General features: G+C 32.4%; 2 protein-coding genes across 2 annotated transcripts; both read left to right on the forward strand.

Moving 5' to 3' along the window:
• The first annotated feature begins 6,927 nt into the window (after positions 1-6,927).
• Positions 6,928-9,742, forward strand: LOC105130040 (proteasome subunit beta type-2-A). Its single transcript, XM_011032361.1, has 3 exons — positions 6,928-7,173; positions 7,266-7,389; positions 9,096-9,742. Exons 1-3 carry the CDS (start codon positions 7,016-7,018, stop codon positions 9,441-9,443), a joined length of 630 nt encoding a protein of 209 aa, XP_011030663.1. The 5' UTR covers positions 6,928-7,015; the 3' UTR covers positions 9,444-9,742.
• Positions 9,743-12,704: 2,962 nt separating this feature from the next.
• On the forward strand, positions 12,705-14,410 carry LOC105130041 (UDP-glycosyltransferase 83A1-like). Its single transcript, XM_011032362.1, has 2 exons — positions 12,705-13,343; positions 13,468-14,410. Exons 1-2 carry the CDS (start codon positions 12,830-12,832, stop codon positions 14,346-14,348), a joined length of 1,395 nt encoding a protein of 464 aa, XP_011030664.1. The 5' UTR covers positions 12,705-12,829; the 3' UTR covers positions 14,349-14,410.
• Positions 14,411-14,878: the final 468 nt, after the last annotated feature.

Below are 14,878 nucleotides of genomic sequence, written 5' to 3' on the forward strand. Positions count from 1 at the left end.
ATTATTATTATTATTATTATTATTATTAGTATTACTATTATTATTATTATTATTATTATTATTGTTATTATTATTATTGTTGTTGTTGTTATTGTTATTGTTATTGTTGTTGTATTATTGTTATTTATAATTTGTACAAATAACCTCCCTGTGGTTCGACCCCGGTCTTGTCGGGTTATTTATTACTTCGACACTCCTGCACTTGGGAGAAGACATTAATCTTTTAGTCGTGTCAAACACCGAGTGTAAGAGTGAAACACTGGGTTAAGTGGGATTGTACTGGGTTGAGTTGAGTGTTTGTATCATTCCTCCAATAATATACAATCTGCTACCTCCGTGGACGTACCCGATTTTGGGGAACCACGTAAATCTGTTGTTTGTGTTTTATTTGTGTTTACTTTCGGTCCAGTATGCGCAACATATTCATCATTAATATTATATAAGAGATATTCATCGTTTATTAATATTGTGTAAGATATATTTATTTCTCATTAATATTAGAGGAGGATATAATATTTCAACCCTTCCATTTAAGTAACATGACAAAGTTCAGATGCTATATATACCCTTTGAACCATCCATGTAAAGGGTTCATATTTTTCATATTTTCTAAGTATTCATATTCTTATTTTCAGAGCACTTATCATACACAAATAAAGGGTTCATATTTTTCATATTTTCTAAGTATTCATATTCTTATTTTCAGAGCACTTATCTATACAAATAAGAACCGATGCTTTTGTTTTTATAATTTAAAGTTTATTATCTCATTTATTACAAACTTTTATTAAAAGTCATTGATTTTATCACTAGATGATCCTTAACTCCCATCAAAATAGATTGTTTTGCATGTGTTAGGTCTTCTATTACCAATCGTTAACTTTGTGAACCCTTAAAAAGAGAATATTGACATGAACGTGTGATCATCTTCTTTTCAAACACTCAAAAACTCATATTTCTGAGTATATTGGATTTTAGAAAATAATTAAATGGATTTCATTCAAACTATACTTTTTTTACGAAAAACTATGGTTTTTTTATAGGAACATCAATATTTTTTTTATTAAGAGTTTTTGCAAGAGGTTAGTTGAAAAACTAAATAGAGAGATATTTTCCTAATATGTTAGATTATATATTAGTTTTGTTGCCATTAATGTGCAGCAACCATTAATAGACAACACTATCTATTGACTAATGTAACGACCCATACCAAATATCAAATTTGATAGCTACCATTATTGAAGATAAATTGGAGTTGGTGCCACCATTCTTATCTATAAATAGGCACTAAAAAAGCAAAGCAGTGTGTGTACAATAGTAAAGCAAAAGAGAGAAAAGAGAAAGAAAGAAGGGCCGCCAATGACAGCAGCCTTATTGCCTTGAGCAGGGGATGCAAGTGCAACAATGAGATATGAGAGTTGAGTTGAATGGATGTGATCCTCCTCCTCTATGTATTTGTGTTATATTCTTTTTCTATCTCTAATAATATGGACTACTCTCGTGAATGTAGGCGATTTGTTGAACGACATTAAATATTGTGTGTCAGTATGCTAAACCTCCAATAGGCAATCATCATGAACACTATCGATTCATGAAAAAATCCTCAATAATTGATATCAGAGTATGTGGTTTAAAGTGGTATTTGATTTTTGCCTAAAAAAGTTATCAACATAGCGTTTTCACCATACCATTGTGGATAAAAGGAAGAAGAGACGGGACCAATGATGAAAATTATGTAAATTTCTGACATGTGACATAGTTGCACCCGTTAACATATGCTGATGCGCCCCATACGAGCCACAAGTCTTCTTTGGCCAGATCAGTTGAATCGACCCGTACATTAGACGGCCTAATCCACGTGACTAACCTAAATGGGGATGACATCAACATGACATAATCATGGAGTCAACATGCATAGTTGACATGCCATATTAGCGACCAGTCGTCTAACACGTTAGCACAATGAGACCCACTTGACACGTCATCAGTCGCGAGCCGAGCAGAGTGGAATCGAGTTTAAGTCGAGTCAAAAGATAAGATTTAGCGTAGGTGACAATAAAGAATCTATATATGTATATGTATATAAAGATAAATCGATTTACAAACTATTAATATAAAAAAAAATATTAAATGTTATTCTCTTACTGCGTTGGATGAACTCACCCCTTATTTTTAATATTATTTCAGGTTATTAGTTTTTGGTGAATTTTGTTGAGTGTTTCTGCTTCTTCAGTTTTGGGTCGGTATGCTTTGCTTATTTTTCGAGACTTTCCTTTTAGTTTTGATTCGATATCTTAGACGCTTCATTATTACCTTATTTTAATTAAGTTTGGATTTTGACAATATAATGAGTATTATGAATTATTATTTTTATTTTAATTACTTATGAGAAGTTTTAAACTATCTTTTGTTTTATCAGTTTTGAATAATATAATATTTTTAAAAATTATAAAATGCTATGTATTTTGAATAAATTATTCTTTTGATATATCTATTCTGAAACTTAATATAAATGAGATGTCTTTTTAATATCGCTCTTGCGTTGTCAATCACAAACTTGAGATTCAGGGTTATGACACCACTGGTCGGTGAAAAAATCCCCAAACAAAATCCCCAAACATTACAATCTAGGCAAAAATAAATAAATGACTAAATTATGTGAGTAGTCAAACAGATTTTCGATTTTTTGATGATTTGGTAGTAGTTACTGTTATAAATGACAATTAAGTGAAGACTATATTCGACAGAAAGAGAAATTTATTTAAACTGTACAGCTATGTCAATTATATCGATGATAAAAGGAAAGAAATCCGTAGATTTTGATGATTGAGGATTATCCAGTTACGGTTATGCATGTGTTTGCAATTTCTTGTTTGCTATAAAATCCCACTGAGATGATTCAGTTCTTACCCAAGTTTTTTAAGATGGAGATGGTCAAGGTCGTCGCTGTCCGCCATTTGCTTTTGCTTGTCCTTGTATTTGTCTCAGGTTTGTTGAACAAAATCTTGAGCCAGATCCTGCGCGCTCTCTTGTCTAATCTCTCCTAATTCCCTCAAAAACAATACTTAAGTTTTTAATATTTCAGATTTTATTTTACTTTTGTTATGCCTCGAAATCCTTTGGCCCTAATTAAATTTGTTGTGCGTTAATGTATTGTGCTTATGCAGGTACAACCAATATGTTGTCTGTTAAGGCCGGAGATTGCCGGGGTGGATATCTATCCACGATCGGAGGTGGCTGTCCAGACAAACAACAGTGCTTGGAAGTATGCAGGCCATGTTACCGAGGTTATGGAGTTGTCGAAGCCTATTGCGTTGGTCCAGGCGGTCCGTTCCCATACTGGGAATGTCGCTGTGCATTCAAGAAAGGTGCACCCTGCCCACCACCAGGTCCTCCGCAATGTCCCGGGAGGTGGCCGCCTCCCCTGGCCAATTCAACCACCCTCAGTGGAACTCTTGTGTAATCCCCCGCTACTACGATGCTTCTTGAAAGGAGAATAAGAAGAATAAGCTAGCAGAACAATTATTCCTTTTCTTTTCGAAATTATTTTCTTGTGCGTCGAGAATGGAGAGGAATCAAGGCAGAATTTCACGTGACATGACCCACTCTTAAGCTAAAGACTAATTCTTTTTTATTATTCCCCAAACTAATTCGTTAATTTAAATTAAATAATATTTCAAATTGGCTGTAAAATACATAAATACAGATATTAAACTTTTATAAGAATTAAAACATGAAGAAAACAAAAACCGTCTACTATCTTGTTTCTAATATATTATATTTGAAGATTTTTTAACAACAACAATGTGAAAAATAAGGTAATATAATCCAATTATATTTGAATATTTATCTTCAATTTAAAAAATATTGTAAGAATAAGAATCATAATAAAAATTAAATAAAAAAGCCAAGCGCGGGTCTCCATCTAGTTAACGAATTATTTCATATGACATAATGACTTGTTTTGAGCCCGTAAACTAATTATTTTAAATAAATACAAGTCTAGCAGGGAGAGGCATGTGTATTATGTTACATGATCTTTTTCTTAGGCAGTTAATGAATTCGGAGAGATCCCTGTATTTTCTTCCCTTAAAATCCCCACATAAAAAAATTTAATCAAATCCTTATACTTATTTCTCCATATTATTAATCTTTTCATTGCTAAAGGTGTTATTTAACTTCGTAATATATTTTGAAATATATTAAATGAAAAAAAAATTAAAAAATAGCGATAACAAGGTAAATGGGCTTTGTGTAGGATACTCGAAGATGAGAATAAAAAACTTGGTAGATTTATAAACTTATTACAAACGAGAAAGAATACAAATAGTTAATCAATCCCTCCATCATCTGATGCAATTCTCTCGTTTACATGGAGAAAGGGTGCCGCTGATCCACCAAGCTTACACATTTGTGCTCCTCAAGGAAACTTGATATGCAGTTTACCAGCAACTTCCTTGTCAAAGCAGTCAGTGTCGCACTTCATTTCACAGAAGGTCTGGCCTTGGCCATCAGCTTTGCATTGCTGCTCGCAGGTATTGAAGCAGGAGCCGAACTGATCCGCGGCAGCTTTAGGAAGCTCAACTGCAGCAACAAGGACAAGGCACAGGACCAACAGTGCAGCAACTTTGTATGCCATTTTCCAAGATCTTCTTAATTTGCACTGCTGATGTTTTTTTATTTACTCCCTTGATGTGAAAAGAGGGAATGCAATCAGTTTTAATTTATAGAGGCTTCAAGTGGATACAGCGGGTGGTGAACCTCTGAAGACGGAAACGTCCGCCGATTTTTGTGTGATGTATCTCTATTTTTGGTGGTGGATTTGTGGATCTTGATGTTCGGCGGAAACCAACTCCTCTTCTCGAGGACCAAACCAATGACTCTTGTTAAAACCTCACTTCTAAATATAGTGGAGTTGTTTTTATTTTGTTTTACCTTTCATGTTTCACGTAAAGTCAAGTTCTTGAATGACAAAAAAATAAGAGTTGTATGTTTTTGTGGAAATAAAAAAATAAATAAATAAGATTTACAAATATTATATAAATTCAAGACTGTCATTAAGAAGAAACTCAAGAATTAGAGAAGAAAAAATATATCATAAAGCAACATTTTCTAATTTGTTTGTCTCGTGTGTATAATTTATTCGTTGAGTTTATGGCACTTTTTTATATATGAATAATTTAAATTAAAAAAAATAACTGCAGTTCTCATTATCTCAAGGTATATTATGATGTCAAAAATTTCAATTCAAAATATAATTGTTTTACATGTGTTTTTAGAAAATAAATAAATGATTATAACATGAAATTTTAATTTTTTATTCAAATATAAAAAAATGATAAATTAATATTCATTATTATTTTAAAAAAATTGAAAAGAGTAAATACAATAAAAAACAAAAAAGGAAGAGAGAACAAGCTAGCACACTCCAGCCCACACGAGCAAGCTACGGTACCCAACCTAGGAATGTTTTATTATATTGACACTTTGTTTAAGTTTCTTCCGGGATAGAAACAATTAAGTCAACAACGTCAAATTATAGGGATAAAATATTGAATTAACTAAAATTACATCATTTTATTATATTATTTGTAACTTCAATATTGTTTTTGTGAGAGGATACTGTTTATTTTGAACAATAAGAACCTCTCAGTTTTAGTTTTTTTTTTGTTAGTAATTGGAATGATATACTTTCTTTCTTTTTTACATATATATTTTTTAGGCTCCCTCCCTCTATAAACAAGCTAAATTTGAATTTAATTAAGTTTAGCAATTCAAGGCTACTCAGTGACTATTTCGGAATGACTGTAAATTGTGTTTTTAAAAATTTTAATTTTTTATTAAAAAATAATTTTTTATATATTTTAAATGGTTTTGATATGGTGATGTAAAAAAAATATCATTTAAATATATTTTAATATGAAAAATATTTAAAAAATAATTATAAATATATTTCCAAACAAATTTTAATAAACTTGTGGGAAAAAGGCTTTTATCACATGAGGTTTGTTAGCCCTAAAATATGAATTTGAGCATTTGTTTTTTAAGTGACACTATAGGATAGTTATTTGTTTATTTACAATTGAGACATACATTATGAACTTATAATGATGAAAAATAAAATCATTTTATTACATTTTATAAAATATGATATAACAAATAAGTAAAATTTTAAGTTTAGCTTGTTTTTAAGTTTATTATAATGATAAAAAATAAAATCATTTTATGTTCACTTTTTTCCTCTTGTTACATTTTATAAATATATGACATAACAAATAAGTAAAATTTTAAGCTTAGCTTGTTTTTACGTTTATTACACAGTTTAAAATAATTGAGTTTAAAATGAGTTTCAACCACACGCTAATCAAATATTTTTTTAAATCATAAGCGGAAACTTGAAATTATTAAAATTAAGGTAGTGGTTTTTTTCTGCTGCTAGACCATTTTTTAAAAATAGTTTTTGCTTTAAATTATTTTTTAATGTGTTTTTTTTATCAATTTAGGTGATAATATTAAAAATAAAAAATTATTTAATATATTTTTAAATAAAAAGATCATTTTAAGTGATAATATTAAAAATAATTTCTCCTTTAATACCAAAATACTCTAAATAAATTGAAGTTAAGCGTCTCATAACCAGGTTAATTTGTATCCCTAGAAAATTTTCTTCCAATGGCTAAAATAATTGTTCCTTTCCCTTCTCAAACACACCTTTCACCGGAAAAGAGAGGCCCAAGGCCCACTATCTTAAAGGGCACTAAACCTAAACAAACACAAGGGCCCAGCCTAAGCAAATACAGTATCAAAAAAATTTTAAACTCAGCAACAGCCACGCCTAGAAAGCCCACCACGGCTAGAACATGTGACATGACCAAACTACCCTGCGTCCTCTAAGTCCGCATTCGGCTTTTGCCTACTTGCTGAACAAGCAGCCCCGTGGCCTTGATAAAAATATATCCCTCGCTTCCTTCCCGAAACAAATCAAAACCAGATCAAGAAAGGAGGAAAAAAAAAAATGGAGTGCGTATTTGGACTAGTAGGTGACGGTTTTGTGATCGTAGCATCAGACACATCTGCCGTTAACAGCATCCTGGTTCATAAAACTAACGAAGACAAGATTATGAAACTCGACTCTCACAAGCTCGTTGCTGCTAGCGGCGAGTCAGGCGACCGGTTTGTTACTTGCCCATTACAGAATATTAACTTGCTAATAAATGATTGTTCTTTTTTTTGGCTAATGTGTTTTCTGGGTTTTGTTTTTTCAGAGTTCAATTCACGGAGTATATTCAGAAGAACGTGGCTTTGTATCAGTTTCGTAATGGGATTCCTTTGACCACTGCAGCTGCTGCTAACTTTACTCGTGGAGAGCTCGCTACTGCTTTGAGAAAGGTAATTATTTTTTAATTTGATTTCAGATTTGGGGTTTTAGGGTTTTTTTAAAAAAACATTATGTTCAGTGAATGGGTTTGAGTGGTTTTTACCATTCGATGCTGGTTACTAATCAGACCTAAGTGAATTTGATTACCTAATTTTGGTAATGTAGATTTATCTTTGATTTGTTTGATTAATGGCTGCTTTATTGTTAGTGGAGATTACATGCCCGACATGGTTTTCCTGAATGATTTTTTTTTTTACCCTGTATTGCATGTTCACTCATTCTAAGACTTCGGATTTGAGCAATAAGAGTGTGAACTATCTCCTTTATCGTTTAAATTACTGTTATAAATCACAGTATCAGGAAATTTGACCACTTGATCTATAATGATCGAGAAGGAATGGTATCGAAAAACCTACGAGATTGAGAGGTAGGGGCTGTTTTGCTAGGTGGGGGTAAGTTGTTGGGGTCATTTAGAGCATAGAAATACGGGTCTAGGGTAATTAAAGGGGGGCAAAAAGGAAATGATCTGTGGAGGGATAGAGTTCTAGACATGAAAGTTTGATAATCCGTCAACATTGGAGGGCAAAGAATGCTCTTGAAGAACCAAAAAGTGGAGAGAGAGAAGGATAAGAAAGAATGTGTTACGTTATGATCCTTTCTTCCTTATTTGGGGCGTTCAGATGGGAGTAAAAATATGATCTGAAAACCTCTGCCCCCCTTGATAGTAATAATAATAAAAAAAACAAAAAAGGACAAATCACATCCTTATACAGAAGAGCTTCCTTACACCTGGGTTCCACAAGTCATTCATGTGCTTGTAAGCAACCAAGATTACAAGCTATTATATGCTGAGGTATTAGTTCCTTTCCCCATCCCCAAACAAACAGAAAAAAATGTAGAAACACTCAGGTATTAGTTAACTAACAAAAATCTTAAGCGCCGCATTTGTAAACTAAAGCATAGTTTAAGAATGACTATTTGGATTAGGTAACTCCATTAAGCTAAAACTTATTTTTTGTGTGCCCTTGGTATCGGAAAGAAGGTATTTCATGCAGTTATGTGCGACTGTTGCACCAATGAATGCTGTAATTTGTGATCAGTGAGATAGCTGTCTAGTGTGCAAGAGCGAGTTTTCTGGTTGTATTTTTTAGAATTAAGAATTTAGTTCATAATTTTTTTGGGTTTTGTAAGTTGTCTCCTGTTGAAAAATCTCCCTTGCCTCCATATAAGGGATTATCCTTCATGGTACGAGTTTTTAATTTCCCATTGTCAAAGGACATGCCAATGAAGTTTAGTTTATGTTGGCCTCTGGTTTGATACTTCAGAAATGAATTTCTTCCTGAGCAATGAGGCAACCAGATAAAATATATACAGGGGAACTTGTTCATTTATGGCCTGTGTTAGTTTTATAATGCACATTCATGATTGTAAATTGCCTTAATTTTCTATAATCTGTGTCTTAGTGGATTTCTGGAGAGCTTTTCAACTGAACATAGGTTTCAAGTATTTCATAATTCAATCGGGGTTGAAGTAGAATTGTTTTGTGCTTTTCATTGTTGTTATGTTTTGAAATCTTGTAAATAGACACTCTTGGTAGAGAGCACATGCTGTGTTTTGGTTTCCATGATTTGTGGTCATGCAAGATACTTATCTGGGTTCTTATAACCAAATGCTCTCTTTGGTCACGCAAGACTGATTTTAATTTTTGGTCTTTCAGAACCCTTACATGGTAAACATCCTGCTGGCTGGCTATGACAAAGAGACAGGTCCCTCTCTATACTACATTGACTACATCGCTACCCTTCACAAGGTTGACAGGGGAGCATTTGGTTATGGGTCTTATTTTTGTCTCTCCATGATGGACAGACACTACCACAGTGGCATGTCAGTGGAAGAAGCAGTTGAATTGGTCGACAAATGTATAACGGAGATTCAATCCAGGTTGGTTGTGGCACCGCCGAACTTTGTGATCAAGATTGTTGATAGGGATGGAGCAAGGGAGTATGCCTGGCGTGAATCTGTCAAGGACACCCCAACAGCCCAACCTGAGGCTTTGGGAGTTTAACTTGCAGTTATTTTTTTCTTTTTAATGTTTAAAAGGGCCGACAGTGAATGTTTTGTAACTTTCATCTGATTGCGTAAAACTTGTTTCCAATGCTATTCCGTTACTTTATTTATGGGGTTGGATGTGCTGACGTTCCAGAGTTGTAATTTGGAATGTCATGGACTTCCGAAGATCCAGGTCTTCTCAAGTCTCTCTTGGCTAGAAAAGCTCTTTGGAACTGGAACCTCTGATTCTCGTGGTGCCATTATACTAGATTTTTATCTGCCTGTATACCTGAATTTATTTACTTATTTCTTCAATGGACGCACATGCAATTTCTTTTCATGGTTATGCAAATTGCCAAGAGCATTGTTATTAAAATGACACCTGTCTTTTCTTAAAAAAAAAATAATAAGCCTTGGTTTTGAGGTATTTTGATTTTTTTATACAGTAGATTATACTGGTTTTTTTTCTATAATTTTTAAACAATAAAATGAATTAATTACTTTTGATTTCATAAAAAATTAAAATGGTTATCAAAACTGACCAATAAAAATTTATAACTTATTTTAAACTTTTTTGTTTATTTCAGAACAATAAAAAGTTAACTTTGCCTTGGGAGAAATTGACCATAGGTTCATAGGTTTTTTTTATCTTTCTAAATATATTTTATGGTAAATCTAAGGACATATGGATGGTAATTTGTGTTTTTTTTTGCTATAAATATTTATTTTTTATTAATCAATAAAATTGTTAATGTGTGTTTATCACGAAACCAACATGCAAAATGTACCATGTTTTTTGGGCAATGTATATGAAATTGCCCAGTAATAAAACAAGTTCTTTTATTATGTTATTGAAAACGCTATTATTTTCTCTCTCCTCTCCAATAAATGCAAGTTTATTCTATTTTTTATTTGTAATTTTAATTTTAATTTTAATTTTAATTTTTTAAATTTTTTTATAAAAAAATTATTCTTTTTATTTTATTTTTTCAATTTCAATACACATATAGTATATGAAAAAAGTCTATTTTGTAAAACGTAAAGATATAACCTTTATTTATTGAATTAGAGGTTATATATACAACAGAGACAATACTGTAAAGTTTCAATCAAATACAACAATTAGAACAATTAGAGTTCTATATTATAACAACCTTATCACTTATATAAGTTATATTTTTCATGTGATTAGTTAGTGTTTGTTTCAAATTTTGATAGTTGCTTACATATAGTGTATTTTTTATTTTATTTTGATTTTTATTGATTTAATTCTTAATTTTTTTCTTGGTTTTTTTGTTAAAGCTTTTTTATTTTTAATTTAGTCTTCAATTCTAATTTGACATATATAATATTTTTCAATTTGAATCTTTTTTTAATTTTTATTTTTTTCTGGATTCTTTTTGTCACGACCCGAATCCCGGATCCGTTAAAATGACACCTTTGTCTTTTCTTTAAAAAAAAATAATAAGCCTTGGTTTTGGGGGTTTTTTATACAGTAGATTATACTGGTTTTTTTTCTATAATTTTTAAACAATAAAATGAATTAATTACTTTTGATTTCATAAAAAATTAAAATGGTTATCAAAACTGACCAATAAAAATTTATAACTTATTTTAAACTTTTTTGTTTATTTCAGAACAATAAAAAGTTAACTTTGCCTTGGGAGAAATTGACCATAGGTTCATAGGTTTTTTTTATCTTTCTAAATATATTTTATGGTAAATCTAAGGACATATGGATGGTAATTTGTGTTTTTTTTTGCTATAAATATTTATTTTTTAATCAATACATATGGATGGTAATTTGTGTTTTTTTTTAAATATTTATTTTTTAATCAATAAAATTATTAATGTGTGTTTATTATGAACCATCATGTAAAAAGTACCATGTCTTTTGGGCAGTGTGTATGAAGTTGCCTGATAATTGAACAAGCTCTTTTATTATGTTATTAGAAACACTATTATGTTTTTTTTTAATAGCCTTTTTTTTTAATTTTTTTTCTTTTTTCTCTCCTCTCCGATGAATGCAAGTTTATCCTTTTTTTGTTTAATATTTCAATTTCAATTTTAATTTTCTTAATCTTTTTATAAAAATTTTATTCTTTTTATTTTAGTCCTTTAATTTTAATATAGTGCAGGAGAAAAGTCTGTTTTGTGAAACGTAAAGGCATAGCTTTCGTTCATTGAATTAAAAGTTATATATACAGCAGAGACAATTGAATTAAAAGTTATATATACAGCAGAGACAATTGAATTAAAAGGCTAAAATTATGGTAGTTTTTAATTTTATGATTCAATCCACATTTGTTGAATTTATTTTTTCTAATTTGATTTTTATACTTTTGAATTTTTTATCATTCTGTTAATTTTTTTCAATCTAATCCTCCAATCAATAATTGTTTTCATCCTCTAATTTTTATTTTTTATTTTCATCTTTATTTTTTTAATAACTATTTTTATTTTAAATTATTTTGTATAATTAATTTTTTTCTTTTAATTTCATCCTTTAGTGTATAATTTATCCAAGTAAATCCTTTTATATATATAAATATGTAAAAATAATATTGTTCCTCTTTTTTTAAAAAAAAAAAAGCCGGTAGAGACAGTTAATTAGTCGATTGACACTATGATTGAGTTATTAGATTATTTTTTTCTTAAATATAAACTTATAGCGCCTGGACATGTTAGAAAAAAGGAATGAGCACGGAGATGCAGCTAGCAGGAACCTGTGTACTACCGTACCATAACGTAAAATTATACTTATAATGGTTATTAAAACATTATTTGCGGACGTTGTAATTGCCAATCAGTTTTTCTTTTTTCTTAAACTGGTTTGGTCCTTGGCTTCTTTATTTTATTTTATTTTTGTCTTACCCCAAAAAAATGAATCAACAATGATTTGGATGACATGCCATATCCATTCCAAAAAATTAAGAATTTATCACAAAATTACTTAAATTTTTGTTAGCTCTGCCAATTGTACATCATCAAAGCAATTTACATGATTGGTACAAATTGGACTTGGACAAATGATGTTCTTGAAATAGACGTTATAGAGCCCCGATAGGAATGCTCCCCGCCTCTTTTCCCTGGAAGCGCAATTGAGTGTCGTAGCAGTCTCTTGTTCACAAAATTTGTGTTGTGCAACAATAAATGTCATGTCGCTTGAATGATTACAAGAGTTGTAGTCTATCCATTCACTGAAACACAGTGAGATCTTCTAACCAATGAGCTTCTCAGGCTTCCTTGTAGTTAGCAACCCATGCGCTCACGTAGGCTCGACTAAATTTCCTGGTACTTGATATTCCCAGTGACCTCCATTTTTGAAAAAAATGATAAAGTGCCTATATAAACAACAACTTGATCACAAGACCAGACTGAATAAACAGTGAAATATACACCATGGATCACACTTCCATTTCCACTAGTCCTCTTCAAGCCAACGCCCATGTTCTACTGCTGCCATTACCTCTTCAAGGACACGTTGCCCCATTTATGAAACTAGGACACCAGCTTGTTAGACATGGAAGCAAGGTCACATTCTTAACTACAGAGTCCATACGTTCGCAAATAGAGAAGGTTGACGAGGAGGAGCATATGAGGATTATTTCTATTCCTGATGGATTAGCACTAGAAGATGACCACAAAGATGATAATCGACTAGTCCAGAGCTTCTTACACGTCATTCCTGGTCACTTGGAGAACTTGATTAGGAAGACCAATGAAGATGAGCTGATTGGCACTGGCCAGATTACTTGTCTCATAGTTGACGTGGTTCTAAGTCGGGATCCTATTGAGATTGCAGAGAAGATGGGGCTAAAACATGCCATCTTTTTCCCTTCAGCACCAGGAGTACTGGCACTGATACTTCATCTTCCAAAGCTTATTGCGGCTGGCATTATAGATGCTGATGATGGTAAGTTTATGAACTACTAATGATGTAAATGACCTGTTGGGACTTAGATGGAGAACAAGTAAGAAAGAGTTAGAGCTAGAATATTTCATATGACAATTCTAATTGAAAAACTAAAAATCTGTAGGTACTGTGGAGAAGAATGAGAAGATACAACTATCACCAAATTTACCAGCCATGGATAGTGCTGATTTTATTTGGAAGAGACCAGGAAACAAGTCCAACTTCAACCAAAAGGATGTGTTTCAGTACCTCCTTCTTGTTAATCAAATCCTGAAGGTTCCCAACTGGGTTCTATGTAACTGGTTCCACGAGCTTGACCCTTCAGCAAATGCCTTGCTTCCGAACATAATCTCTGTTGGTCCATTGCCTGCCCATGATGGGAAATCTACTGGAAACTTTCGGTCAGGGGACTTGACTTGCTTACCTTGGCTTGACAGACAGTCTCCTGGATCGGTCATTTATATCGCCTTTGGTAGCACATCAAAGTTCAGTCAACAGCAATTTCATGAGCTAGCATTTGGCCTTGAACTCATCGGTAAACCATTTCTATGGGCTGTTCGTTCAGACTTCATCGATGGGATTTCTATTGAATATCCCGATGGCTTCCAAGATAGAGTAAAAAATCTTGGAAAGATAGTTAACTGGGCACCGCAAGAAAAGGTGTTGGCTCACCCTTCCATTGCCTGTTACATGACTCATTGTGGTTGGAACTCAACTATGGAGAGCATAAACATGGGGATTCCCATGCTATGTTGGCCGTACTTTGGAGATCAGTTCTGGAACAAGAGTTGTGTATGTTATGGTTGGAAGGTTGGCTTGGAAATGAACCCTGACGAGGGTGGGATGGTCACGAAGCATGAAATCAAGAGGAAGGTGGACGAATTGCTGTCTGATGAAGGCATAAAAGCAAATGCTCTCAAGTTGAAGGAACTGGCTCAAAACAGTGCCTATGAAGGGGGATCTTCAAAAAATTTCAGGGACTTTGTTGCACAACTGATGCTTTAATGGACAATATCTTTCACTATTGTATGAGGCTTGTTAACCTTTGAATTTGATAAATAAAATAACGCTGCTATTATTATGGAAAAAGCAATGGAAGATTTCATTGGCCATTTTAGAAGGAGAAGGAATTAAAACCCGACAGTTCTCTCCTCTCCCCACTTATTTTGCCTCCAGGCCAAAATCGATATCTCTCTCTCTCTCTCCAAATCCAAGGGTTTTGCATAGACTCGCCAGAATAGAGCTTCCAAGAGTGAAGCAGTCCAGCTCAAATTGTATGATTAAGGATCCCCCTTGACTCGCTGCATGAAATTTGATCGATTGTATTTGCAGAAAGTTTACTTCTACATTATATAATTTTGAAAATTTGAAAGAGAAATAGTGGGTTTCATGAGATGTTGCTGTAGGTCTCAAAGAATGTTTTACCTCCTGACAAAAAGGAAAGAAAAAATAACAGTAATAATAACAACGGTTGCCATCTCAAAATTCAAAATTTCCTGTGAACATCCAATTTCCACTTTTTACAACAAAAGTTC

Source organism: Populus euphratica, unplaced genomic scaffold (assembly GCF_000495115.2).
Source record: "Populus euphratica unplaced genomic scaffold, PopEup_1.0 scaffold17.1, whole genome shotgun sequence".
NCBI classification, from domain to species: Eukaryota; Viridiplantae; Streptophyta; class Magnoliopsida; order Malpighiales; family Salicaceae; genus Populus; species Populus euphratica.